Source organism: Ranitomeya variabilis, chromosome 2, assembly GCF_051348905.1.
Source record: "Ranitomeya variabilis isolate aRanVar5 chromosome 2, aRanVar5.hap1, whole genome shotgun sequence".
Classification (NCBI taxonomy): Eukaryota; Metazoa; Chordata; class Amphibia; order Anura; family Dendrobatidae; genus Ranitomeya; species Ranitomeya variabilis.
In genome coordinates, this window is record NC_135233.1 from 425,698,066 (window position 1) to 425,722,660 (window position 24,595).

A 24,595-nucleotide genomic window follows, 5' to 3' on the forward strand; every position below is an offset into this window, starting at 1 on the left:
CTGAAACGTCTCTGCTCTGAGGGGATCCCATAAAGTGGCAGAAGTAACATCTAGGACTGGGCAATGGGACAGAACATTACCTGATCGGAGGAGGAAGGTTTTCATGGCTGCCACAGGCAGACGCAGCACACAATATATGGCAGTAACTCAGAGGACCCCCAAGACATATCTTTACGATATTCCTGGAAACACCCCAAAAACCTCCCCTCCAGAGACGGGCGTTAAATGTGGGGCATCCTACACTCCGAGTTACGGCCATAGCAATACAGACCCAGCGGCACAAGGACGGTAATTACCAAATTCCTCCAAGACAAAGACGCCCCGTACAGTGTTACACTTTTTTATGTGATTCAGCTGTATAAAAACCTGGAGGAGAGAAGGGACAGGGAAAAAAAGGTGGGGAGGAAGAGAGGAACAGAACGTAATGAAAGAGGAGGGAAAGGAAGAGAATAGAATGTATGAGGAAATGAAAGAGGAAGGAAGGATAAAGAGAAGGAGGAGGAAGAGAACGTAAGAGGAAATGAGAGGAGGGAAAGGAAGAGAATGTAAGAGGAAATGAAAGGAGGGAAAGGAAGAGAATGTAAGAGGAAATGAAAGAGGAAGGAAGGATAAAAAGAGGGAGGAAGAGAATGTAAGAGGAAATGAAAGGAAGGATAAAGAGGAGGAGGAAGAGAACGCAAGAAGAAATGAAAGAAAGAGGAAGGAAAGGCGAGGAAGAATATAAGAGGAAATGAAAGGAAGGAAGGATAAAGAGAAGAGGGAGGCAGAGAATGTAAGAGGAAATGAAAGTAGGGAAAGGAAGAGAATGTAAGAGGAAATGAAAGAAAGGAAGGATAAAGGAGGAGGAAGAAAATGTAAGAGGAAATGAAAGAAGAGGGAAAGAATAAAGAGAAGGAGGAAGAGAATGTAACAGGAAATGGAAGAGGAAGGAAGGATAAAGAGAAGGGGAGGAAGAGAGGAATAGAACGTAATGAAAGAGGAGGGAAAGGAAGACAATGTACGAGGAAATGAAAGAGGAAGGAAGGATAAAGAGAAGGAGGAGGAAGAGAATGTAAGCAGAAATGAAAGAGGGAAAGAATAAAGAGAAGGAGGAAGAGAATGTAACAGGAAATGGAAGAGGAAGGAAGGATAAAGAGAAGGGGAGGAAGAGAGGAATAGAACGTAATGAAAGAGGAGGGAAAGGAAGACAATGTACGAGGAAATGAAAGAGGAAGGAAGGATAAAGAGAAGGAGGAGGAAGAGAATGTAAGCAGAAATGAAAGAGGGAAAGAATAAAGAGAAGGGGAGGAAGAGAATGCAAGAGGAAATGAAAGAGGAGAGAAAGGATAAAGAAGATGGTGAAAGCACCGAGAGCATGGGAAAAGATGGAGCAGACGAGAAGAGAGATTGTGAGGGAAAGGGAGAGAGACAGAAGGCACTGGTTAATTTTTCATATCCAGGATCTTTCTGGCGATCACAACATTTCTGTAACAGAATTAATGAGTCGAGGGGAGAAAACAGCTTTGGAATAATTGGGAGACAAACCCTAAAACACAGCAAATAATCAGGAGGTAAACCAGAACTAAAGCCGGGGGGAAAGAAAAGTGTTGAAGGTAAGACGGGAGGAGGTAGCACAGACAGCTCAAAACTAACGGGAGGGGGAAGGGAGAGCAGCGAGAAGCAAAGATGGCGGCAGAGTGAGTACCTTCCGCTCCTTGCAGGAGGAGTGAGCGTGGGAGAGAAATGAAACTGTTAGTGACATAGCGAGACCACACCGCCCCTCACTTCGTATAACCCCCAGCAACACACAGCCCAGACCAGAACATTAATACGGGGAGGCCAGGAGAAAAAAACAAAAAAGTAGCCCCGTCATCAAATCCGTCCCTGCTCCTCACCCAGCACGGAGCGCAGGCCCTGCTCAAACTTATATGGAGGGGAGATCACAGCGGACCCCACACCCGAGTGTAAAATCTGCGCACTTATGAGTGGACAGTGCTGGAAAAAAGTAGAACAATCCGTGTGGAGTCTGCATGTCGTCTTCTCATTCTTGTCTGGATGGGAAAATAAAATCCAATGACCTGAACGACCTGCTGAGCCCTGGGTGACCTTGTGATGAATGCGCACCTGAATTTATATTTTGCCCCTTTTCCCCCCACCTGGGTGACCTGAGGATGAGCTGTGGATGGAGGTTCAGCGCTGGGAGAGGTCAGCCCGAGCCAGGGAGAGGGGACTACAAGACGACAGCATCAGACACCCCCCGATCCTAGCAGGCAAAGGGCAGCATGGAGCAAAGACAGCGAGAGACGGCACAAGTGTCACACAGCTAGAGCAAGCGGAGGAGACACAGACTGAGGGCAGAAGAGGGGCTGAAGATATGGGGGGTCCCGGCACACTGCATCCCACACACTACAATGGTGCACGGTCTGGTGAGGACACGACACAACGGATGAAGACACAAGTACACGTATGGACAGGGCCGCCACCCCTACTTACATACACCGTACCCTACGCAGTCACACTATGCCGCCACCATTCACACTCCCCTCATACCTGACTGTGCATGAATTTCAGGTTAATGCCTTCCAGGGTCACTTGGAGGAGACCCCCTTCCCCAGTTTTCATGTCTTGAACTGGGAACTCCCCCCCAAGCTCTGGGCCTGCAAGACAAGAAGTGAAAAAAGGTGAGCGGGGACGAAATGTGGATTTATTTTTGTACTTCAATAATGCGGTGTTTGTTTCTACGCAAGGACAATGTGTGAACAAAGTCTTGTAAAATAAAACTGCTTTGACGCCACCGATATCCCAGACTGTACTTTACGCTGCACGCCCAGACATTTATAGGGCTAACAGTAAGTGAGGGCTTAGTGCTTTATCCCCACAGTAAACTGACCACCAGGGGACTTCCGGGGGTCTGACGCCCATTGATCCGGTACTGATGACCAATTGTAATGATAGCGCATCAAGATTTAACCTCTTTAAGATTCTCTAAAATACAATCAATAGGATTGTACACATTTGTATGAGAAAAGAACATATGAGGTTCCCAATGGGCGGCCATCGATGGGGATAACCCTTAAGGGTTTTCTGACCATGACGAGCCTGTGTGAACACGTGGTATTACATGGCGGCCATAGACCCCTCAGTCTGTGACACGAGTATGCCCTAGTACCCCGCACGGGTCACACGTGGCTGTGTACACCTTACCTGGCTTAATGCTCTGCTGCCGGGCCGCCGCTCTCTCCATACTTTCCTTTACACAGTAGTAGAGCTCCCGACACTAGAGAAATAAAGGAACAAAACTAAGGTTTATTTAGGAAACAAAATATAAAACTTGACTCTTCATTGCCCCGCGCTCGCGCCCCATTTACAGACGTCGGGGTCTAACAGAACGGTGGCAGCCATCGCTCCGCACCTGTACGCACCTTCTTGGTGAAGAACTTGTTGAGTTGCGTCTCTTGTCCGTTCCTTCTCCACAGACAAAGGACTTTGGTCTTGGGACAATAGGTCATATTAATGAGCTTCTCGTACCACCAGCGCTCATACACCGCCCCGATGTTACTGCGCAGAACTATGCAGTCATCGCAGACCTGGAAGTATTTATTATTATTTATTTCTATAGCAGCATTGATTCCATGGTGCTGTACATGAGAAAGGGGTTACAAACAGAGTTACAGATATCAATTACAGTAAACACGTTTACAGTGACAGACTGGTACAGAGGGGAGAGGACCTTGTCCTTGCGGACTTACATACTATGGGGTAGTGGGGAAGAGTCAAAAGGTCAGAGGTGCTGCAGCTCTGGCGGTGGTGAGGCGGCTGCTCTGGCGATGGCGAGGCGGCAGAATGGTTATTGCAGGCGGTAGGCTTTCTTGAAGAGATGGGTTTTCAGGTTCCGTCTGAAGGATCCGAGGGTGGTGGATAGTCGGACGTGTTGAGGCATGGAATTCCAGAGGATGGGGGATATTCGGGAGAAATCTTGGAGGCGGTTGTGTGAGGAACGAATAAGTGTGGAGGAGAGAAGGAGGTCTTGGGAGGATCGAAGATTACGTGAGGGAAGATATCGGGAGATTAGTTCGGAGATATAGGGAGGGGATAGGTTGTGGATGGGTTTGTAGTTCAGTGTTAGTAGTTTGAACTGGATTTGTTGGGGGATTGGGAGCCAGTGGAGAAATTTGCAGAGGGGAGAAGCAGGGGAGTAGCGAGGAGAGAGGTGGATTAGACGGGCAGCAGAGTTGTGGACAGACTGGAGTGGTGCAAGAGAGTTAGTGGGGAGGCCACAGAGGAGGGAGGGTGTTGCAGTAGTCGAGGCGGGAGATGAGGGCATGCACAAGAGTTTTGGTAGATTGTGGGCTGAGGAAAGTATCAGAGGGCGAGATAAGGAGCGGCCGCACCACGCACATTATACAGTTACACATAGTACTAGTGGTCACCTAGGCCACAGGATAAGTGACCCCCTGCTGATCGCTCGGGGTCCACCACCATCCCCCAGAACAGGGCATGGCAGTGACAATCCACTCATTGGTTATAGGCTATCGGAGGTAGTTGGGTCCAATACTTTCCCACACGCACCTCTGGCAGCACAAGAGACAATCTCCGTTAAAGGGGTACGGCCCCTTTACCAAATGTGGTATTAATTTTGAAAAACCTAATGGTTCAGAAAAAAAACATCCATCGGTAGTTTGGTATCGCTGCTCCGTTCTAATAAAGTGAAGGAGTTGCAGTACCACAAACAACCTGTGGACATGTGTGGCACCATTTCTGGAAAAACAAAAGCAGCCATGTATATGAGCACGTGTGTGACCTACCTCCATGAAGAACAAGTCTCCAGTGGTGTCCGTGCCAGCGTGCACCACGAACGTCTGCTTCTTGATATGACGGCTTCCACTGGGCCGAACACTGAGATCTCGGCCATTCTAGATTTCGGGATAAATCATGTCAGTATTGCATGAAGCAGAAATGCCAAAAAGGCACAAAAACATGACAGGAGCACAGGCCGAGTACCTAAATATGACAGGAGCACAGGCCGAGTACATAAATATGACAGGAGGACAGGCCGAGTACATAAATATGACAGGAGGACAGGCCGAGTACATAAATATGACAGGAGGACAGGCCGAGTACATAAATATGACAGGAGCACAGGCCGAGTACATAAATATGACAGGAGCACAGGCCGAGTACATAAATATGACAGGAGCACAGGCCGAGTACATAAGTATGACAGGAGCACAGGCCGAGTACATAAATATGACAGGAGCACAGGCCGAGTACATAAATATGACAGGAGCACAGGCAGAGTACATAAATATGACAGGAGCACAGGCAGAGTACATAAATATGTCAGGAGGACAGGCAGAGTACATAAATATGTCAGGAGGACAGGCCGAGTACATAAATATGACAGGAGGACAGGCCGAGTACATAAATATGACAGCAGGACAGGCAGAGTACATAAATATGACAGGAGGACAGGCCGAGTACATAAATATGACAGGAGGACAGGCCGAGTACATAAATATGACAGCAGGACAGGCCAAGTACATAAATATGACAGGAGCACAGGCCGAGTACATAAATATGACAGGAGGACAGGCAGAGTACATCAATATGACAGCAGGACAGGCCAAGTACATAAATATGACAGGAGCACAGGCCGAGTACATAAATATGACAGGAGCACAGGCAGAGTACATAAATATGACAGGAGCACAGGCAGAGTACATAAATATGACAGGAGCACAGGCAGAGTACATAAATATGTCAGGAGGACAGGCAGAGTACATAAATAGGTCAGGAGGACAGGCCGAGTACATAAATATGACAGGAGGACAGGCCGAGTACATAAATATGACAGCAGGACAGGCAGAGTACATAAATATGACAGGAGGACAAGCCGAGTACATAAATATGACAGCAGGACAGGCAGAGTACATAAATATGACAGGAGGACAGGCCGAGTACATAAATATGACAGCAGGACAGGCCGAGTCCATAAATATGACAGCAGGACAGGCCGAGTCCATAAATATGACAGGAGGACAGGCCGAGTACATCAGATCAGTCAGTGACCGGACACATGCACATTAGTGATGAGCGTCCGCTCATCACTACTGCACATCAATGGCAAATCCAGAAACGGCATCATCCCAGTCTGCGGCCAAATCCGGGCGAGAATTACCGGCCTGAGCCGAGGATTAGATCCCAGGAGTCGCTCGACCACCAGATAGCATTTACCATAAGTCAACGGGAAAATCAGCAGCAAAAATCACAAATCCAGAAATTTGCTGTAGAAATTGTGCAGATTTACATTACAGAAGGTGAACCCTGCGACCACGTGTCTGATACTGATAGACCCCCCGACTTGACCACCAGCCCACTCCCCCCCCCCCCCCCCCCGACTTGGCAACTCTGGACAACCCCCCCCCCCCCCCCGGGGGACCTGACCACTGGACATCCAATAATCTCCCAGACCCGGCTGCTGCACCCCTTATCCCCCGACCCGGCCGCTGGGCCCCTTATCCCACCTGACCTGGCCGCTGCGCACCTTATCCCCCCTGACCAGACCGATGGGGCCCTTATCCCCCCCCCAACCCAGCCACTGGGCCCCTTAAGCCCAGACCCGGCCGCTGCGCCCCTTACCCACCCAGACCCAGCCGCTGCACCCCTTATCCACCCAGACTCGGCCGCTGGGCCTCTTATCCCCCCTGACCTGGCCGCTGGGCACCTTATCCCCCTGACCTGGCCGCTGGGCCCTTACACCCCCAGACCCGGCCACTGGGCCCCTTATCCTCCCTGAGCCAGCCACTGAGCCCCTTATCCGGCCCCCCTGACCCGGCCGCTGCACCCCTTATCCCCCCCGGACCCGGCCGCTGGACCAGGGTGCTGTGAATCTTTTTGCTCCACTTCTGATTATTGGCCCGCCCGTGTCAGCTCCTCACCAGGTCGCTCACTCGGTCCAGCAGCTCGTTGATTAGCTGGCTGTGAGATAAGCCAATGTGACACTTCCCCAGGAGTCGGCGAACCTTCCTGCGCAGATCCGTCTTATTCACCTGGGAAGAACAATTGTCCAAGTTCAGAAAATTAAAAAAATAAACAACAACATTTCCCCCAAAAAACAAATTGCCCTCGTGAGCATGGATGTGGCTACTGCTCAAACCCCCAAGCCTGCGCAGCCGGTGTAATATCCATCACCAGTGGGGGGTGCACAATGACAGGGGTCATGCAATGAGCAGCCCACCAGGGGAAAATGCTAAAATATCTGCTCTGATGTTCACCCAACTGGCAAGACCACGGCCCAGCTGGGGAGTATGGCTGTTGAGGACTTGTAGTGCCAGAGTCCTCCGAACAAGCAGGGAATCGTTACCTTCATCATCACCATGTAAGCCACCATATTGTGCAGAAGAGTCGCCAGCAGACGGTCCTCATCGTCCTCCAAGCGCTTCCGGTCGTGCTCCCCCAAAGAAAAATACCTAAAGAAAGATAGGATTCCCACCAAGTGATTAGTGGCAGCGCTGCGAGTATATAATGCAACCATATTCCTTCTTTCGGCAGCGTTCTCACCAAAACCTTCAAGGCTGCACACAGGGCCCTCGCTCGGTGCTTGGGACCCCAGAACAATCCTCCAGCGGTCTCACCTGTCTATCATTTCCTGAGGTCCTTGGTCCATCCCCATCCCCTCTCTCTCCAGCATCACAGCATCCAGGAAAGCGTCTTCCCAAAACTGCATTTGGTCCCAGAGGGTGGAGCGTTCCTTACCTAAAAGATGAGCACAATCTATGATGAAACCTCCGTATTTATATAAGAGGGGTCGCCCAAGGAGTGGTACAAAAAATTATTATATATATATCCCCGAGGCTCTGGAGGTCCCTGCTGGTCCTGCAAGTCACCAATCACTAACCTCAGCTGCTTGAATGTGTAAATGATTGGCTGCAGGGGTCGTGTCATTGATGACTAAAGGCCCCGTCTCACATAGCGAGATCGCTACGGAGTCACAAGTTTTGTGACGCAACAGCGACCTCAGTAGCGATCTCGCTATGTGTGACACGTACCAGCGATCAGGCCCCTGCTGCGAGATCGCTGGTCGTGTCGGAACGGCCTGGGCCGTTTTTTGATCGTTGAGGTCCCGCTGACATCGCTGAATCGGTGTGTGTGACACCGATCCAGCGATGTCTTCACTGGTAACCAGGGTAAACATCGGGTTACTAAGCGCAGGGCTGTGCTTAGTAACCCGATGTTTACCCTGGTTACCAGCGTAAATGTAAAAAAAAAACAAACACTACATACTCACCATCTGATGTCCGTCAGGTCCCTTGCCGTCTGCTTCCCACACTGACTGAGCGCCGCAAAGTGAAAGTGAAAGTACAGCACAGCGGTGACGTCACCGCTGCGCTCTGCTCTCACTGTACGGCGGCACTCAGTCAGAGTAGGAAGCAGACGGCAAGGGACCTGACGGACATCAGATGGTGAGTATGTAGTGTTTGTTTTTTTTGGTAACCAGGGTAAACATCGGGTTACTAAGCGCGGCCCTGCGCTTAGTAACCCGATGTTTACCCTGGTTACCCGGGTGCTGCAGGGGGACTTCGGCATCATTGAAGACAGTTTCAACGATGCCGAAGTCGTTCCCCTGATCGTTGGTCGCTGGAGAGAGCTGTCTGTGTGACAGCTCCCCAGCGACCACACAGCGACAAAACAGCGACGCTGCAGCGATCAGCATCGTTGTCTGTATCGCTGCAGCGTCGCTGTGTGTGACGGGGCCTTTACGCCATCGCTGCAGGACCGGAGGGAGCTACTGGAGCATTTATTGGACAAGCTGTAGCTCTTTTTTACACTGACACTTCTTGCGATGGTGCGACGGTCTAAGTCCTGGACTGCCCAATAAATGATGTGCACACAGTGATCGATAACCGCACAACATGCACCACACGTCACATGCAAACCGGACACCCCACTAGCCAAAAATACAGACCAATATATACCACGCTCATCCCGGGAGACCCGGAGCTGAAATCAGATTTCTGCTGGTGAGGAAAGTAATCCATCAAAACAGTTCTCCTGAGCTGATGGAGGAAGACCCTCGCAAGTGATAGGGGGTCCGACACGCGGGTTCTCACCTTCCCACAACGAACAACGGATATGGCAGGGAGGGAAGAGGACAGATCTGGAGATCTACTCCCCACAAATCACGTCTTCATGACAGTCTATACACAGCTGGTTTTAGAAGACGCAAACTGGGCAACTACCCGGAGCGGTCAGGAGGCTGAACCCGTCCTGTTACCTTGTGTAGGATCATTAGGGCACAGCATGGGGTTCTGGATGTGCGGTTCCCACCATCTGGTGATATTAGGTGGACACGATTGGATGGAATTATTTGGATACTATAGTGGAGCGTTATTCAGGCTTAGTACGGTGGTATTATTTTGGAGCATTATTCGGGCTTAGTACAGTGGTATTATTTTGGAGCGCTATAGGGGAGCATTATTTAGCTCCTCTAGGGTGGGATACTGAATGACTATTTTACTGCCAGTGTAACGGATGCACTCTATGGAGGCATTTTTAGGATACTGTACGGTATTTTGCACCTCCCTATTAGCAGGTCACTGTACTGCTCTCTGCCACCCAGGAGATCGGTTTCCTACGTTCTCTTACTGAATAATGCATCTGGCTACTACGACACGCGATTACCGGAGATCCTTGATATCCTTTACATAGGTCGTCCCCTTCACCGGATGCTGGAGACAGAGGTTTCCATTGGTATTGGGGGATCAGGCGTCCTACCCCAATGATGACCCTGCTGTAAACCAGCATGTATAACCTATACACCATGTTCCAAATTATTATGAAAATAACATTTTTCTCGGATTTTCCTAAATGGTCGGTGCAAATGACAGTCAGTCAAATAAAAGTCATCACCCATTAGAGCATACATCGAGTTTTATTGAAGAAACCTCCCAATGATAACAGTATAATCTCCAAAATGAATAAAAACTCAAAATGCACTGTTCCAAATTATTAGGCACAGTAGAATTTCTAAACATTTGATATGTTTTAAAGAACTGAAAATGCTCATTTGTGGAATTTGCAGCATTAGGAGGTCACATTCACTGAACAAAAAAGCTATTTAACTCCAAAACATCCTAACAGGCCAAGTTACATGTTAACATAGGAACCCTTCTTTGATATCAACTTCACAATTCCTGCATCCATCGAGTTTCTGCTTGTATTTCTTTGCATGAAGTCAGAATAGTCTCCCGGAGCTGCTGTTTTGATGTGAACTGCCTCCCACCCTCATAGATCTTTTGCTTAATGATATTCCAAAGGTTCTCTATAGGGTTGAGATCAGAGGAAGATGGTGGCCACACCATGAGTTTATCTCCTTTTATGCCCATAGCAGCCAATGACTCAGAGGGATTCTTTGCAGGATGAGATGGTGCATTGTCATGCAGGAAGATGATTTTGTTCCTGAAGGCACGTTTCTGCTTTTTATACCATGGAGGAAAGTTGTCAGTCAGAAACTCTATATACTTTGCAGAGGTCATTTTCACACCTTCAGGAACCTTAAAGGACCCTACCAGCTGTTTCCCCATGATTCTGGCCCAAAACATGACTCCTCCACTTCCTTGCTGACGTCACAGCCTTGTTGGTACCTGGTGGCCATCCACTACTCCATCCATCTGGACTATCCAGGCTTGCTCGACTCATCAGTAAACAAGACTGTTTGAAAATCAGTCTTCATGTATGTATGGGCCCACTGCAACCGTTTCTGCTTGTGAACACTGTTTAGGGGTGGCCGAATAGTAGGTTTATGCACCACAGCAAGCCTTTGAAGGATCCTACACCTTGAGGTTCGAGGGACTCCAGAGGCACCAGCTGCTTCAAATAACTCTTTGCTGCTTTGTAATGGTATTTTGGCAGCGACTCTCTTAATCCAATGAATTTGTCTGGCAGAAACCTTCCTCATTATGCCTTTATCTGCATTAACTGTGTGTGTGCTCTGTTTCAGTCAAAAATCTCTTCACAGTGTGATGATCACTCTTAAGTTTTCGTGAAATATCTAATGTTTTCATACCTTGTCCAAGGCATTGCACTATTTAACGCTTTTCAGCAGCAGAGAGATCCTTTTTATTTCCCATATTGCTTGAAACCTGTGGCCTGCTTAATAATGTGGAACATCATTTTTAAGTAGTTTTCCTTTAATTAGAATCACCTGGAAAACTAATTATCACGTGTGTTTAAGATTGATTTCAGTGATCCATTGAGCCCTGAGACACAATACCATCCACGAGTTTATTTGAAAAACAAAACAATTAAATCTTTATGACACTTAAATCCAGTTTGCATAATAATTTGGAACACAGTGTATACCCTCACATCCTATCCTGCCATACGATGATGCCTCCAGTCCTCAACATAGAGGTGACAGAGAGACCCCTGAATGATGAAGGCCACCTTGGGCAGCAGGTTTGGATTACACGAGATCTGGGGCTCACAATCCGGCCACATTCACTCTCCTCATGTTGTGATGCTGCCACAGCCTAAGGATTTTCAGACAGATAAAAAGAGCATTATTTTGCAATCACTATAAAATGTATTCATGGTTCCGCTCATTGGGGGACAGGGTTCACGGCTCTGGTGTCTCCCAAGCATATGACCGTACCATGAAATCAACCTCGCAATTATTGCAGCCATCTTTTAGCCCCTAAATCCACAATCGCAGCCAATCATCTTGGTCACCAACCCCCCCTCCACCGCAGGCAGTTCACTGGCCTAAATGCACCAGATACATACGAAGAAAAGGTAAAATATATAGATCTGCAGCCGGGTCTGATGTACAGCTGCTAGATGTATAGATATACTACAGAATTAAATGCAAAAAGTAGGAACGGGTAGGGTAGATCCCAGACAAATGCACAAGCACACGGGCATCTGGCAGGACTGGCGAGATGTATTACTCAGTGAGAAGGTCTCCATCGCTGCCTCCTCGAGCTGGTCCCAGACTGAACCTTTATCTCTTCCTGCACAAAGAAGCCGATGCACAGCATAATGCAGCATGAGAAGAGGAAGAAAAGAGCAAGGAAGGGTTAAAGAGCACGGTCACAGCCACATTATATACCTGGGATGAATCAATAAGGGACATGAAGGTCAAACACTGACGGTGCGGACCACCGATCTGCCCCGCGACGGTGCGGACTGCCGATCTGCCCCGCGACGGTGCGGATGTTCCAGCTTTGTGACAACATTATAAAGAGAGACTTAATAAAAAGCATTAACTATGATTCTTACCCAACAGTCCTTCATACAGGTAAATGCGCTGGCTGAAGTCTTGCAGGGGACGTCCCGGGCTGACGCTGCCATCCCTTTCCCAAGGACGCAGAATCTGCTGCTTTCCCTGTAGAGCAAATATCAAAATCAGGACGATATTTAGAAATCAGCGTGCCCAAAGTATCGAGAGCCCACTTCATAATGGTTTCTAGGATGTTGCCTACTGATACGGGCAGCAGTGTCCGCACTTGCAGAATTTGGCAGCGAGGATGGCGGGGATCTCAAGATCGTGCATGCTGGATCTTGCTGTCCACCTCTATAGGACAGCTTCCGACATACACAGCAGCCCTGGAGCTGAACAGCTAGTGCTGCCCAAATAAAGGGCTATTCATACGAGGCCCCGTGAGAATCAGACCTGCCCCTCTCGGCTCTAATGGAAGCGTAGCAAGTTCTGCTCCAGCCTCATCACTGCTGGCGGCAATGATTCCAACGTGCAAAAAAGCTGCTTTTTGTTGTGCAGGCATCCGCACTAACACATGCAATAGACATCTGCTCCAGGGAGTTCTGTGCTTTTGGGTGCAGATTTAAACGCCAACGCCTTTTTTTATTTTTTAAGTAGAGAAACGTGGGGACTCTGCACTTCCTAGAAACACGACTGCGCTTCTTACCAGCGGATATTCTCCGCTCCCACATAGAAGTCTATAAGAAAAAAAAAATGCACCAAAATACACAAAGTTCTACAGCAACGTTAGACGCACAGCAAACATGACATCATGAAATCACAGCCGCTTTCCAAAACTGCATTACACGACACTGGATTAATAGACAGCCATGTTACACCCGACAGCGACTTGTTCTCCAGAGAGACCGGATTTTCTATCACAAATCTCCACAGAAGGAAAAAAAACAATTCTTTTCTGACCAATGAAAGGAAAAGAAATAAAATAAAAACAATGAATTAATCAGTACTTACAAATATGGCCCCGGTGAAGGAGTTCATCTGAATTTCACTGTCGGATATGGCGCCCCTGGATCCTGACAGCCGCCCTCCACCGGGTCCTCCAAGTGTGTCCCCAGCATTGCTGCTCAGGTCACTATCTGCTCCCAGAGTCTCCCCCGAACTGTTACTGACCTGCAAGAGAGGGTTAAAGGGGCTGTAATATGCAGTATTTGGGTCTGGCCTCCGACCACCCGCTCATGCCGTCCCCACTGTCGGGAGAAGCGCAGATCCTACCACTGTGCTGATCTCAGAGTCCTGACTGCTGCTTCGGATGAGAATAGCGGGTCCCGAGCTGACACCATCCAAGTCACTCCGCTGCTCCCGCGGGCACAAGGAGGGGACACAAAAGAAACAAACAACCCATCTAATGAGACATGGGGATGGCACGGCGCCCAATCCAGACCAGACGGCACGGCGCCCAAACCAGACCAGACGGCACGGCGCCCAAACCAGACCAGACGGCACGGCGCCCAAACCAGACCAGACGGCACGGCGCCCAAACCAGACCAGACGGCACGGCGCCCAAACCAGACCAGACGGCACGGCGCCCAAACCAAACGGCACAGCCCCCAAACCAGACCAGACGGCACCCAAACCAGACCAGACCCAGACAGAACCGCCCCCAAACCAGATGGCTCAGCGCCCAAACCAGACCCAGACGGCACGGCGCCCAAACCAGACCCAGGCGGCACGGCGCCCAAACCAGACCCAGGCGGCACGGCACCCAAACCAGACCCAGGCGGCATGGCACCCAAACCAGACCCAGAAGGCACCGCCCCCAAACCAGACCAGAACCAGACAGCATCGCCCCCAATCCAGACCAGACGGCACCGCCCCCAAACCAGACCAGACCCAGACAGCATCGCCCCCAAACCAGACCAGACGGCACCGCCCCCAAACCAGACCCAGGCGGCATGGTGCCCAAACCAGGCCCAGACGGCACGGCACCCAAACCAGGCCCAGACGGCACGGCACCCAAACCAGGCCCAGACGGCACGGCACCCAAACCAGGCCCAGACGGCACGGCACCCAAACCAGGCCCAGACGGCACGGCGCCCAAACCAGACCCAGACGGCACCACCCCCAAACCAGACCAGACAGCACCACCCCCAAACCAGACGGCACCACCCCCAAACCAGACCCAGATGGCACCGCCCCCAAACCAGACCAGACCCAGACGGCACCGCCCCCAAACCAGACCAGACCCAGACGGCACCGCCCCCAAACCAGACCAGACCCAGACGGCACCGCCCCCAAACCAGACCAGACCCAGACGGCACCGCCCCCAAACCAGACCAGACCGACGGCACCGCCCCCAAACCAGACCCAGACGGCACCGCCCCCAAACCAGACCAGACCCAGACGGCACCGCCCCCTAACCAGACCCAGGCAGCACGGCGCCCAAACCAGACAGCACGGCGCCCAAACTAGACCCATACGGCACGGCGCCCAAACCAGACCAGACCCAGATGGCACCGCCCCCAAACCAAACTTGAGTCCTAACGAGAGACTGCATCTACCCCCAAACCGTACAATGCTAACGAGATCACATCTACTTTTACACAAGGACGCGACCCTCCTCACCCCCACAGCCACCATCTATCACGTTACAGAGTAGAGTTCACTTTTTACCTGGGAGCCGGACGTGACGCTCAGGCCGCTGTCCGCACTTATCTGGGAGCGCTTCTCATCAGTGTCGGCGCTGTCTAGTAGCGGCTTAGGCTGCTCAGCGCCTGCAAATGTAAAAGGAGCAACTGTTTAAACAGACAGAGATGGAAAATAAGGACGACAAGGAGGGAAACCATATTCTTAACCCAAACAGCAGCACAGAAGGTCGTTACTCATCCTGACCAAGTAAGGAAGGTTCTAGACCAGGTAAGGAAGGTTCTAGGCCCGGTCGGGGCGGGCCAAAATATTAATAGTGCCAGAATGCGCAAAAGTAAATCAAGCCCCCGGACTTCTGCTCATATTCTTACATCAGCTCCTAGGTGACAACCAATATGGCCGTCAGACACCTGGTGGCCAATTTGTACAACTGGGAGTGGAAACCATACCGGGGGATTTGTTTTGAATGAGACTTGTATTTGCGTGTGATTTAAGATATTTTTTGTTGTTTGGCCTCGACCGGTCTAGGACAAATAATAGAATAAAAGACAATGAAAACACAAAATCATTAATAATGTCATCCACATATAAAAGGAACATAAATCCACTAATACTATGGCCGTGTGCATCACTCCTCCTCAATGTGCAAATCTCAGGACACAACGGTCCATGGTCGGTAACGGCTCCGGCCACCAAATAGTGACTGTGCCAATGTCATAGTGAGAGGTTCGGGTCCACTCCCTGTATGGACACGTGGAGCGATGCTGCTTCCGTTCACATCTGTCCTCAGTGCGGTCAGAGAAGAGGTCACCGCCGCAGAGACAGAAGCAGCGACATTGCGAGCAAAGGCTCATGTGGTGCCGAGTGATATGAGAGAGGAGTGAGAGCATGAATAAAAAGCGCAAGATAAGGAAAGATGGCGGGAGCGGGGGAGGGGAAGCAGTGTATTCACCACTACAGATACTATCTCAGGACAAGAAACCCCCGACAAACCAGTCACCAATGGAGCATCTGCCAGCAAGGCCCGGAGTGTGCCCGCCTAAATCTGCCAGCAAGGCCCAGAGAGTGCCCCACAGGTAATCAGCCAGCAACGCCCAGAGTGTGCCCCCCTCAATCTGCCAGGAAGACCAGGAGTGTGCCCGCCTCAATCTGCCAGCAAGACCAGGAGTGTACCTGCCTCAATCTGCCAGCAAGACCAGGAGTGCGCCCGCCTGGTAATCAGCCAGCAAGTCCAGGAGTGTGCCCGACTGGTAATCAGCCAGCAAGACCAGGAGTGTGCCCGCCTCAATCTGCCAGCAAGACCAGGAGTGTGCCTGCCTCAATCTGCCAGAAAGACCAGGAGTGTACCTGCCTCAATCTGCCAGCAAGACCAGGAGTGCGCCCGCCTGGTAATCAGCCAGCAAGATCGGGAGTGTGCCTGCCTAAGTCTGCCAGCAAGGTCCAGAGCGTGCTAGTCTAAACCTGCCTGTATGTACCAGAGTGCGCCCACTTGATAAACTGCCAGCAAGGCCCAGGGTGTGCTCTCCTGGTAAACTGCCTTCAAGGCCCAGAGTGAGCCTGCCTGGTAAATCTGCCAGCAAGGCCCAGAATTAGCCCACTAGGTAAGTATGCCAGCAAGGCCCAGAGTGTGCCCACCGGGTAAGTCTGCTAGCAAGGCCCAGAGTGTGCCCAGCTGATAGTGCTGGTGAATCGACCAGCCTCTCAATTACAGGGTGGGTCACGAATATTGACCTCCTGCCCCCCTTGAGCACAGGATGAGGAGGCGCATCGGGCATCAGCAGTGCGAGGAATGAATGTGGCCATCGTCTCCCTGCAGAGGTTGAAGGAGTTTATGCGAGTACAACATGGCGGACTGTGATAGTGGAGGCGATATACACAGGATCATTTTGGGCAATGTCCGCACCTTGGAGCTACACTAAGAAGTGGAATCCAAAATGTAAAAAATACAAAACACATCAGACCCCGGACACTACTGCGGACGTCCAGGATTATGAGGAGCCCCAGGAAATCAAAGCAAAAATGATCCCAGAAGAACATGGAGGTGTGAACGGAAATCACCGCAGATTATGGCTGGCTATTGGATATGATGGAGGGACTCATTACATCCGGTCCATGGAGCGCTGCTCCAGATGTTACTGCACATAAACGAGCCACATCGGATAAAAATCAGCGGCTACGGGAGCTGGGATCGCAGGCGATGACACCGCGGTCACAACGGGGACATCATACAGAGAACTGATCACCAGCAGGACGGTTGCTCCTTTCTGCAAGACGCGGGGGTCTGTATTTCACGGCCCACCATGTGTATAGTCACTTATACCTTGTAGAATAAAACACTGCTACCTAGAAGCCATCAACAAGCAGGCGAGGAGGCTGAGGATGTTCATCTAATGATGGATGGTGTGCATGCCCCGGATATCGCGGCTCGCTGACACGTGGCTGTCCTATACCTGACACCTGCCCGGCCCCCCGCGCACCCAGAAATGTGCAGCTTGGGTGTTTTTTTATGGAAGCCCTTCCATCCTTCCCACCTCTGTTTTATCCCCGTGATCCCAGGATTAGACTGACAGAAGATTGGCAGAGACCCCCTACTAAGTGCTGGACGTGACCCCACCACGTGCGGCCGCCCTGCTGACAGATCGGGGACGGTTTGGGGGGTTTCTCCGGTTTCTTACTCTGTTTCTCCATAGCTTTTTGCTTTCTCACTTCTCGGTGCTTGTTCCACAATTCTACCCAAGATGCATTGCAAGCAGGAGAGAAAGACAGAAAGAGTCAGGTGCGGATCAGACAGGCCTGAAAATGGACACAGAGACCCCCGGCCCCCTCCCCATACAGCCCCGACACGGACACATGAGCACGGGTTTGATGGCGAGAGAGTGGTAGAGAGAGCACAGTAAGTAGCGGTTGTATTTATGTATCAGCACGTGGTATACATAAATATCCACCTCCTATGTATATACTCATCTGTGCACTGTATACACATAGGACCGGTCCCACCCAGATGAAACCCACCATCTAGTGCTACCTAGGACATGGAGACCCCAGGAAGGACACCAGGGGCTACAGCAGCTGTGGCACTACAAGTCTCAGCGCCACATCTATTAGTCCACACGTTGGTAAACTGATACAGACAATGAACTACAGGGGCGGTCAGGGATTAGGAGACAGAAAAGCTGCACCATGAGTATCCACAGGCTGGGCGTGGTATTGCAGCTGACTCACACAAAAGCTGCAATACCAGAAGCCACCTAGGGGGGCGCCGTTATCTAATGACAAACGTCATATAAACACAACAGGTCTCCTAGTGTGACGAAACCCTCCAACCGGACCGAACATGGACGTACAGACGAGGAGAGCAAATCGATCTGCAGGAGCCCGGGTTCAGCGGCCTCATCAGTAGTCCACGGCCACCAGACAAGAGCCGCGATCCTGATCAGTAGGCCTGGCATCACATGTCTCATGCCACAACAGACCTACTAACCAAACGCGCCGCCAGGAACTGTCCAGCAGGTAGGAAGCGGCCCCTAGACCAGGGCCCAGCCCGAGGCAGCCACAAGACCAAGGCCCAGCCAGAGGCAGCCACAAGACCAGGGCCCTGCCAGAGGCAGCCACAAGACCAGGGCCCTGCCCGAGGCGGCCCCCAGAACAGGGCCCTTCGAATCGATCAGCTTATCTCTAAACACATCCGTATCCATAAAGAAGCCACCAATCACCCAGACAGATTCCCAAAATATGAGTCGAAAAGTGACATGAAGATTGACTCTGGTCCTGGTACCAGGATACAAGTCAGCAGTCAGGGGTCCCCATCATCCCAGAGAACAATAAAGGGACCACAATAATCACCGCTCATTATCGAGATGAATGGGCGGTATGGGGATCTCAGGAAACATTTACATGGGACTGCTCAGACGTGGATATTCAGCTTGGAATCGGCAGCAGAATATTTTATGAAATCTCATCCACATTCTGTCAGAAAAATCCCATTCAATTTACAATGTGGATTTTCCCTGTAGATTTCTCCCACTGTGATTAAGGGACAGAAAGGCGGATCTGATAGTGACTTTGTGCACAATTACTTATGTGGACACAACCTTCGGAAAAATGCACGCGGGGCAGATTTGATGGGGATCTTGTGTGCAGATTTGCACTAAATCCTCTAAAACTAGATTCACAAGTAGCGGATTTGGTGTGGATTTTATATGCTGAGTTTCCACACTGAAAATCCACAGAACTTTGCAGTACCTGAAGTGGAGGAAGGTATTCTCAGTGACAGGTGGTTTGCGGCTTTGGTGTAGATTCTGTCAATTCTTTCTGCGTTATCTGTGTGGATTTCACCCAATCCAATAGAAAAGGGTAAAATGTGCAGTAAGAGCCCCGCGGCGCCATCTGCGGCATAACGCACCCCAAAAACCAGCAGCATCATCTGCACCGTTATGCTAAAAAAAAACAATTCTGCAGCCGCCGTGCAAAAATCAGGTACAGGCAGAGAGAAGAGCTGCCAACATGCAGCCCCTGCAGACTCATTGATTTCTAGGGTTCCCCGATAGCGGACATCGCTCAGTCCTTCCCACACGTGACGCAAACACACATTACAGATGGAGCAGACAACCACGGACGAACACCTCCTACGAGTCACGTTACTGAGGACGGAATCTGGGAGCGGATAATGGTGGTTTGGTGGCGGGGAAGGGACAGCAGCGATGCCGGCGGTGGGTGATGCGGTGGGTTCGGGCAGTAATGCCCCATGTTCTCTTTCCTCTGCTCTATACACACCAATGGAAGCCACAAAATTCTCTTCCTTGAGACTCCGAGTGTCAAATTGTCGCGCCGCCCGACTAGCGGGGCCTGATGGGCGAGGAAGCAGCTGCTGGGCTGGCAGCTTGGGGGCAGGCAGCTGTGGGGCAGGCCGAGACTCTCCTCGGGGGACGGACACTGAATCCCTAGACACGGGGGTCAGAGTGCCATCGGCAGTAGGACTGTGCTTCCTTTTCTCAGGTTCTTAGTAGAGGCGTAAAAGAGAAAAAAAAACAGGTGGGAAGAGAAGATATAAAGATTGAGGAGAGAAGAAAACATGGAAGTTAGTAGCAGATCGGAGCCATGAGGTTATGTACAAAGAGCGGCACCGCCAGCACGTCCTCCGCCGCCGATCACCCGCCGGCCTTTACCTTTGTTGTAGTAGTGCGTGTGAGCGACTTCCAGGAGGCTGAAGATGCTCGCCATGCCGCCCAGGCCAGCGTTGGCGTACGACTGCTCCAAGCTGGACACCGTGCACTTCAGTATGTCCAGCATGCCCTTATAGACTTTCTTGCTGACCTCCTAAATCAAAACAGAAATGTAAGGACGACCGTGTCCGACCCAGAGGGGCAATTGTGCCGATACAGAGGCAGGTGGGGCCATGGACGCACACCAACAGACGGTCATACGTTACAGGCGGAATCGGAAAAACTGAGTGTGAGTATCTACATGGCAGATGAGGTATAAGGTGGACAAATATAAAGCTCTGCCCTGGGGGCGAATAATCTGCCAGCACCATATGTGCTAGGAGGAGAAGAAAACTAGGAGAGTCACTGGAGAAAAGATCTGGGTGTAGTGATCTGTGAGCACCATATCTGCTAGGGGGAGAAAAGGATCTGGGTGTAGTGATCTGTGGGCACCATATGGGCTAGGGGGAGAAAAACTAGGAGAGTCACTGGCAAAAAGGATCTGGGTGTAGTGATCTGTGGGCATCATATGGGCTAGGGGGAGAAAAACTAGGAGAGTCACTGGCAAAAAGGATCTGGGTGTAGTGATCTGTGGCCACCATTTGCGGGGGCTTCCCATCTCCCAGGTCTTAGGGGGGTTCTCTGTCAGGTGACTGCTGGACCAGGGTCCTGTGAATCCATTCGATCCCTATACGCTAACAATATTCCGTAATGACCCCGGCATAGAAGACACGAGGCCACGCTCACCACTTCTTGGATGACCTCGTTCCTCGCGTCCTCCTCGGTCTGGATGGACCTGTTCAGTTTGCTCAGGACAAAGACACGAAGCTGCTCGCTTTCCAGCAACCGGCGGACTTTCTTCATGTTCAGCCACCCAACACCTTGACCCTCGAGGACACTGAGCGCCACCTCCTTCAGAAACTGCTGGTTCTCACTACAGGAAAGGAGAAATGACCGACGGTCACAAGGACACAGACTGCTACTAATCACTGAAAATGAAGATTAATGACAGCCAACATGAATTACAAAAATGAGAGTGTGAGAGCGGACTGTCAGTCACTACATGTCTCTCACACTAGTAAAGCCCAGTATTTACAATAATCTCTGGGGGCGGAGTTTTTGAGAGATTTATGTCCCACCCATAGATCTTAACAGTTCAATTACATATGAAGGCTATGTGCACACGTAGGAATTTTCTGCACTAAATCTGCATCTCCTGGCAGAATCCGCAGGTGCGTTTTTTATGCGTTTTTAGTTTGTTTTTTGTGCGGAATTGATGCGGATTTTGTGCAGATTTTACCACTGCAGATTTCTATTAATGGAGGGGTGCAGAAACGCTGCAGAAACGCACAAAAGAAGTGACATGCACTTCTTTAAAATCTGCAGAGTTTCTGCACGGATTTTTCTGCACCATGTGCACAGCTTTTTTTTTTTTTCACATTGATTTACATTGTACTGTAAATCACAGTGCAGTACTGCAGCAGAAAAATCTGCTGCAGTTCTGCACCAATTCTGCACTAAATCTGCATCGTGTGCACATACCCTAATAAAAACATGGATATCTCTAGAATAAGACATCGGATCGCAGATATAAAAGTGTCGCTTTATTCAGCTTTCTGTGATCTACATGCCCATATAGATGGCTTAGGAGGATGAATCCTACAGACATTCCCTTTAAGGAATGACATGCTGGAAAATTTTCAACATTCTCCGGTACCGAGCTGAAAACAGCCGGCGTACACTGTCCTGTGTGTCAGATAACGGCACAATGGTAAATACAACGGCCTCATCATGCAGAGGATAAAGCGTCTGCACTTACCCGGAATTGTTTGCTCTGCCCTGAGGGGAAGGAGATTCCCTTTTTACAGTCGGGCTGTGTTTTATCACCGAAGACTTGTGATCTACGAGCGCTCGCCTGTTGCTGGCTGCAAAATAATAAAAAAAACATTATTGGAAATTCCAGATTACGGAGACGCAAACTTCAGCAAACACAAAAATGTCCCCAAAAAACTCAAATCATCTCCACTGAATCTAAACCAGCGACGTTTTCTTCCATAGAGTCACATATGTTGTTCTGGGTAATGATAATATTCAGTACCGCCATGGGGGCATTTTGCAGCTTTCTGAGAAGCCTGGATGGCAAACAGTCATGTGATGTAGTGATAGGAAAGTTTGCCAGACATTTATTCAAAGGGGTATTATCTTTTTAAAATCATGGACTATTAAAAATGATCTGCCACAACATTATGATAGTTGGGCCCGGAGAGTTGAGAACTAACGGTCAGGCCCCTTGCTGATTTTCTCTGTATGATTTGCAGGTCCTTGAACAAGCTGCCCGGCGACCTACATCACGGCTGCTTTGCAATGCAGAAGGACGGGAGCGCTGCTCTGAGGCTTGCACATTTTTTTTTATGTAGTTTTTGATGCTGATTTTTGAGTCAAAGCCAGAAGTGGAGGTACCAGGAAAGCGAGCTATAATGGAAGCTTTTATACTTCTCCTTCCTGCTGACTCCACTTCTGGAATTGGACAAAGAGGAAAAAAAATAAATAAAGAGAAACTATGGGGAGACCAGGATGAGGGTCCCAGTCATCGGGAGTCCATGATCGCATACATCCGATAGATTTCCCGATGTGGTTTCAGCGGCCACTTCAGTAGTCCGTGGCCACCGGACCAGAGCCCTGTGAACCTCCTTCTAGCTGCCAGCGTCACTTCCGATTAGTAGGTCTGGTGCGATGGTCTCTGTGGCGGCACAACGCAGATGTGATGTCATGCCAGGCCGATTAATGGAAAGAGGTGCCGGGATTCTGGCCGGGAAGAAATGGTTCGCAGGGCTCTGGGCCGGCGGCCATGGACTACTGACGTGGCCGCTGCGCCAGGGTCCTGAGGATCTGTTTGATCATCACTAAAATCCAACTTTGGTGAGGAAACTTCTTTAAATCCCTGTGAAAGCTGTAAAACGTCCTAATTTCTCATCACCCAGGAAAAAGCAAGAGACATTTTAACAACTTTTATTTTCTCATTTTTGGGGGAGATGGTGATAAATAATGATGGGTGCTGTAAAGAGAATGTGAGAAGGAAAGAGGCCGACTGAGCTGTGGATCTCAGAAGAGTCACTGAGGAAAGGAGCAAATCCACCGGTCAGTGAGCGCAGGGAGGAAACACTGGAGAAAAGAGCGTGGCACAACCCGTGACCTGGGGAAAACATGGGGACCGAAGAATGGCGTCATGACCAGAAGGCTAAAAAACTACTACTACATACAAGAACCACAAGGCACGGCATGACAGATGGCGACCAATGAGAAGCACAATATGGCGGGTGGCAACATGCAGAGCTTATGCTACAGGCACCCACCTTCTGCAGGCGCGGGCCCGGAGTCTGCAATTATCTCCATTATAGTATTAAGCCCAAATACTGGGACAAAAAAGGCAAAGTTAGTGGCAACCGATCAATCAGAAAACACAGCTGGCTGCCTACACTGGAATATTCCCACTGCACGGAGACCCCGATAGTACGGAGACCCCGATACTCCACATCGTGAAGCACAGTTATCAGCACAAGCCCGTCCAACCCCGCAGCTGCGGCTACGTAACCCCCTGACAGACCCCTCCTCATTATTACTGCTGAGGACGCATGCACTTACGCTTTACCGTAGTAAACCCGATCCCACAAGGCCAAATCCGCACCCACTTCATGAAATGGTTAATGAGATGAGGGATCCCGACCCCCAAGAGAGCGGCACAGCTCCTGCATGTTACTGGGGAAGAATGAACGAAAAACCGAAAGGAGTCTGCAAACTAAAATGTGTCCCTGCTGCCTACAAGGAGCAAAAGTGGAAAGAAGGACGAGGACCTGGGGACAAACGGCGGCATCTAACGTGACTGCAAACTAATGCGCAGCGTCCCCGTGCCGCACTACCAGCCTCTCTGTATTCACACCCTGCAACAAAAAATATAACACTGACGAACTAGAGGAGCGATAATACGTACGGCTCTCCTAGATCTGCAGTGTGTGAACCCGGATCTAAACTAAGGAAAGAGATAACCAACTGATCCGCGATTGTGATCCTATAACAAGGCGCATAATAAGCTTAGGCGCAGCATGAGAGCAGCATCGGGGGCGATGCACCCGCAGAGCAGAGGGCGCAGCATGAGAGATTCTGGGGGGCGCTGCAACCGCATAGCAGGGGGCGCAGCATGAGACATTCTGGGGGCGCTGCACTCGCATAGCAGAGGGTACAGCATGAGAGATTCTGGGGGAGCTGCATCGCAGAACAGAGGGCGCAGCATGAGAGATTCTGGGGGGCGCTGCACCCACAGAGCAGAGGGCGCAGCATGAGAGATTCTGGGGGCGCTACACTCGCAGAGCAGAGGGCGCAGCATGAGAGATTCTGGGGGCGTTGCACTCGCAGAGCAGAGGGCGCAGCATGAGAGATTCTGGGGGCGCTGCACTCGCAGAGCAGAGGGCGCAGCATGAGAGATTCTGGGTGCGCTGCACTCGCAGAGCAGAGGGCGCAGCATGAGAGATTCTGGGGGCGCGGCACCGCAGAACAG

The 24,595-nt window shown here is 50.5% G+C and overlaps 1 protein-coding gene across 38 annotated transcripts in view; it reads right to left on the reverse strand.

Annotated features, from left to right (window-relative positions):
• The window catches only part of MADD (MAP kinase activating death domain), a 71,044-nt gene that overhangs the window by 9,671 nt on the left and 36,778 nt on the right, over nucleotides 1-24,595 (reverse strand). For 5 of the 38 annotated variants that reach the window (XM_077286766.1, XM_077286761.1, XM_077286764.1 and 2 more), the window contains 19 exons: nucleotides 23,397-23,456; nucleotides 21,863-21,968; nucleotides 20,791-20,977; nucleotides 20,008-20,158; nucleotides 19,616-19,840; nucleotides 17,518-17,571; nucleotides 14,870-14,970; nucleotides 13,472-13,552; nucleotides 13,211-13,369; nucleotides 12,259-12,364; nucleotides 11,928-11,990; nucleotides 7,614-7,734; nucleotides 7,343-7,448; nucleotides 6,918-7,028; nucleotides 4,785-4,892; nucleotides 3,402-3,566; nucleotides 3,184-3,256; nucleotides 2,530-2,636; nucleotides 297-366 (listed from right to left, as the gene is read on the reverse strand). In XM_077286766.1, the coding sequence (XP_077142881.1) occupies nucleotides 297-366; nucleotides 2,530-2,636; nucleotides 3,184-3,256; nucleotides 3,402-3,566; nucleotides 4,785-4,892; nucleotides 6,918-7,028; nucleotides 7,343-7,448; nucleotides 7,614-7,734; nucleotides 11,928-11,990; nucleotides 12,259-12,364; nucleotides 13,211-13,369; nucleotides 13,472-13,552; nucleotides 14,870-14,970; nucleotides 17,518-17,571; nucleotides 19,616-19,840; nucleotides 20,008-20,158; nucleotides 20,791-20,977; nucleotides 21,863-21,968; nucleotides 23,397-23,456 (2,154 nt within the window). The remainder of the gene's footprint in view (nucleotides 1-296; nucleotides 367-2,529; nucleotides 2,637-3,183; nucleotides 3,257-3,401; nucleotides 3,567-4,784; nucleotides 4,893-6,917; nucleotides 7,029-7,342; nucleotides 7,449-7,613; nucleotides 7,735-11,927; nucleotides 11,991-12,258; nucleotides 12,365-13,210; nucleotides 13,370-13,471; nucleotides 13,553-14,869; nucleotides 14,971-17,517; nucleotides 17,572-19,615; nucleotides 19,841-20,007; nucleotides 20,159-20,790; nucleotides 20,978-21,862; nucleotides 21,969-23,396; nucleotides 23,457-24,595) is intronic. The other 33 variants (XM_077286785.1, XM_077286779.1, XM_077286786.1 and 30 more) reach the window with 21 other exon arrangements.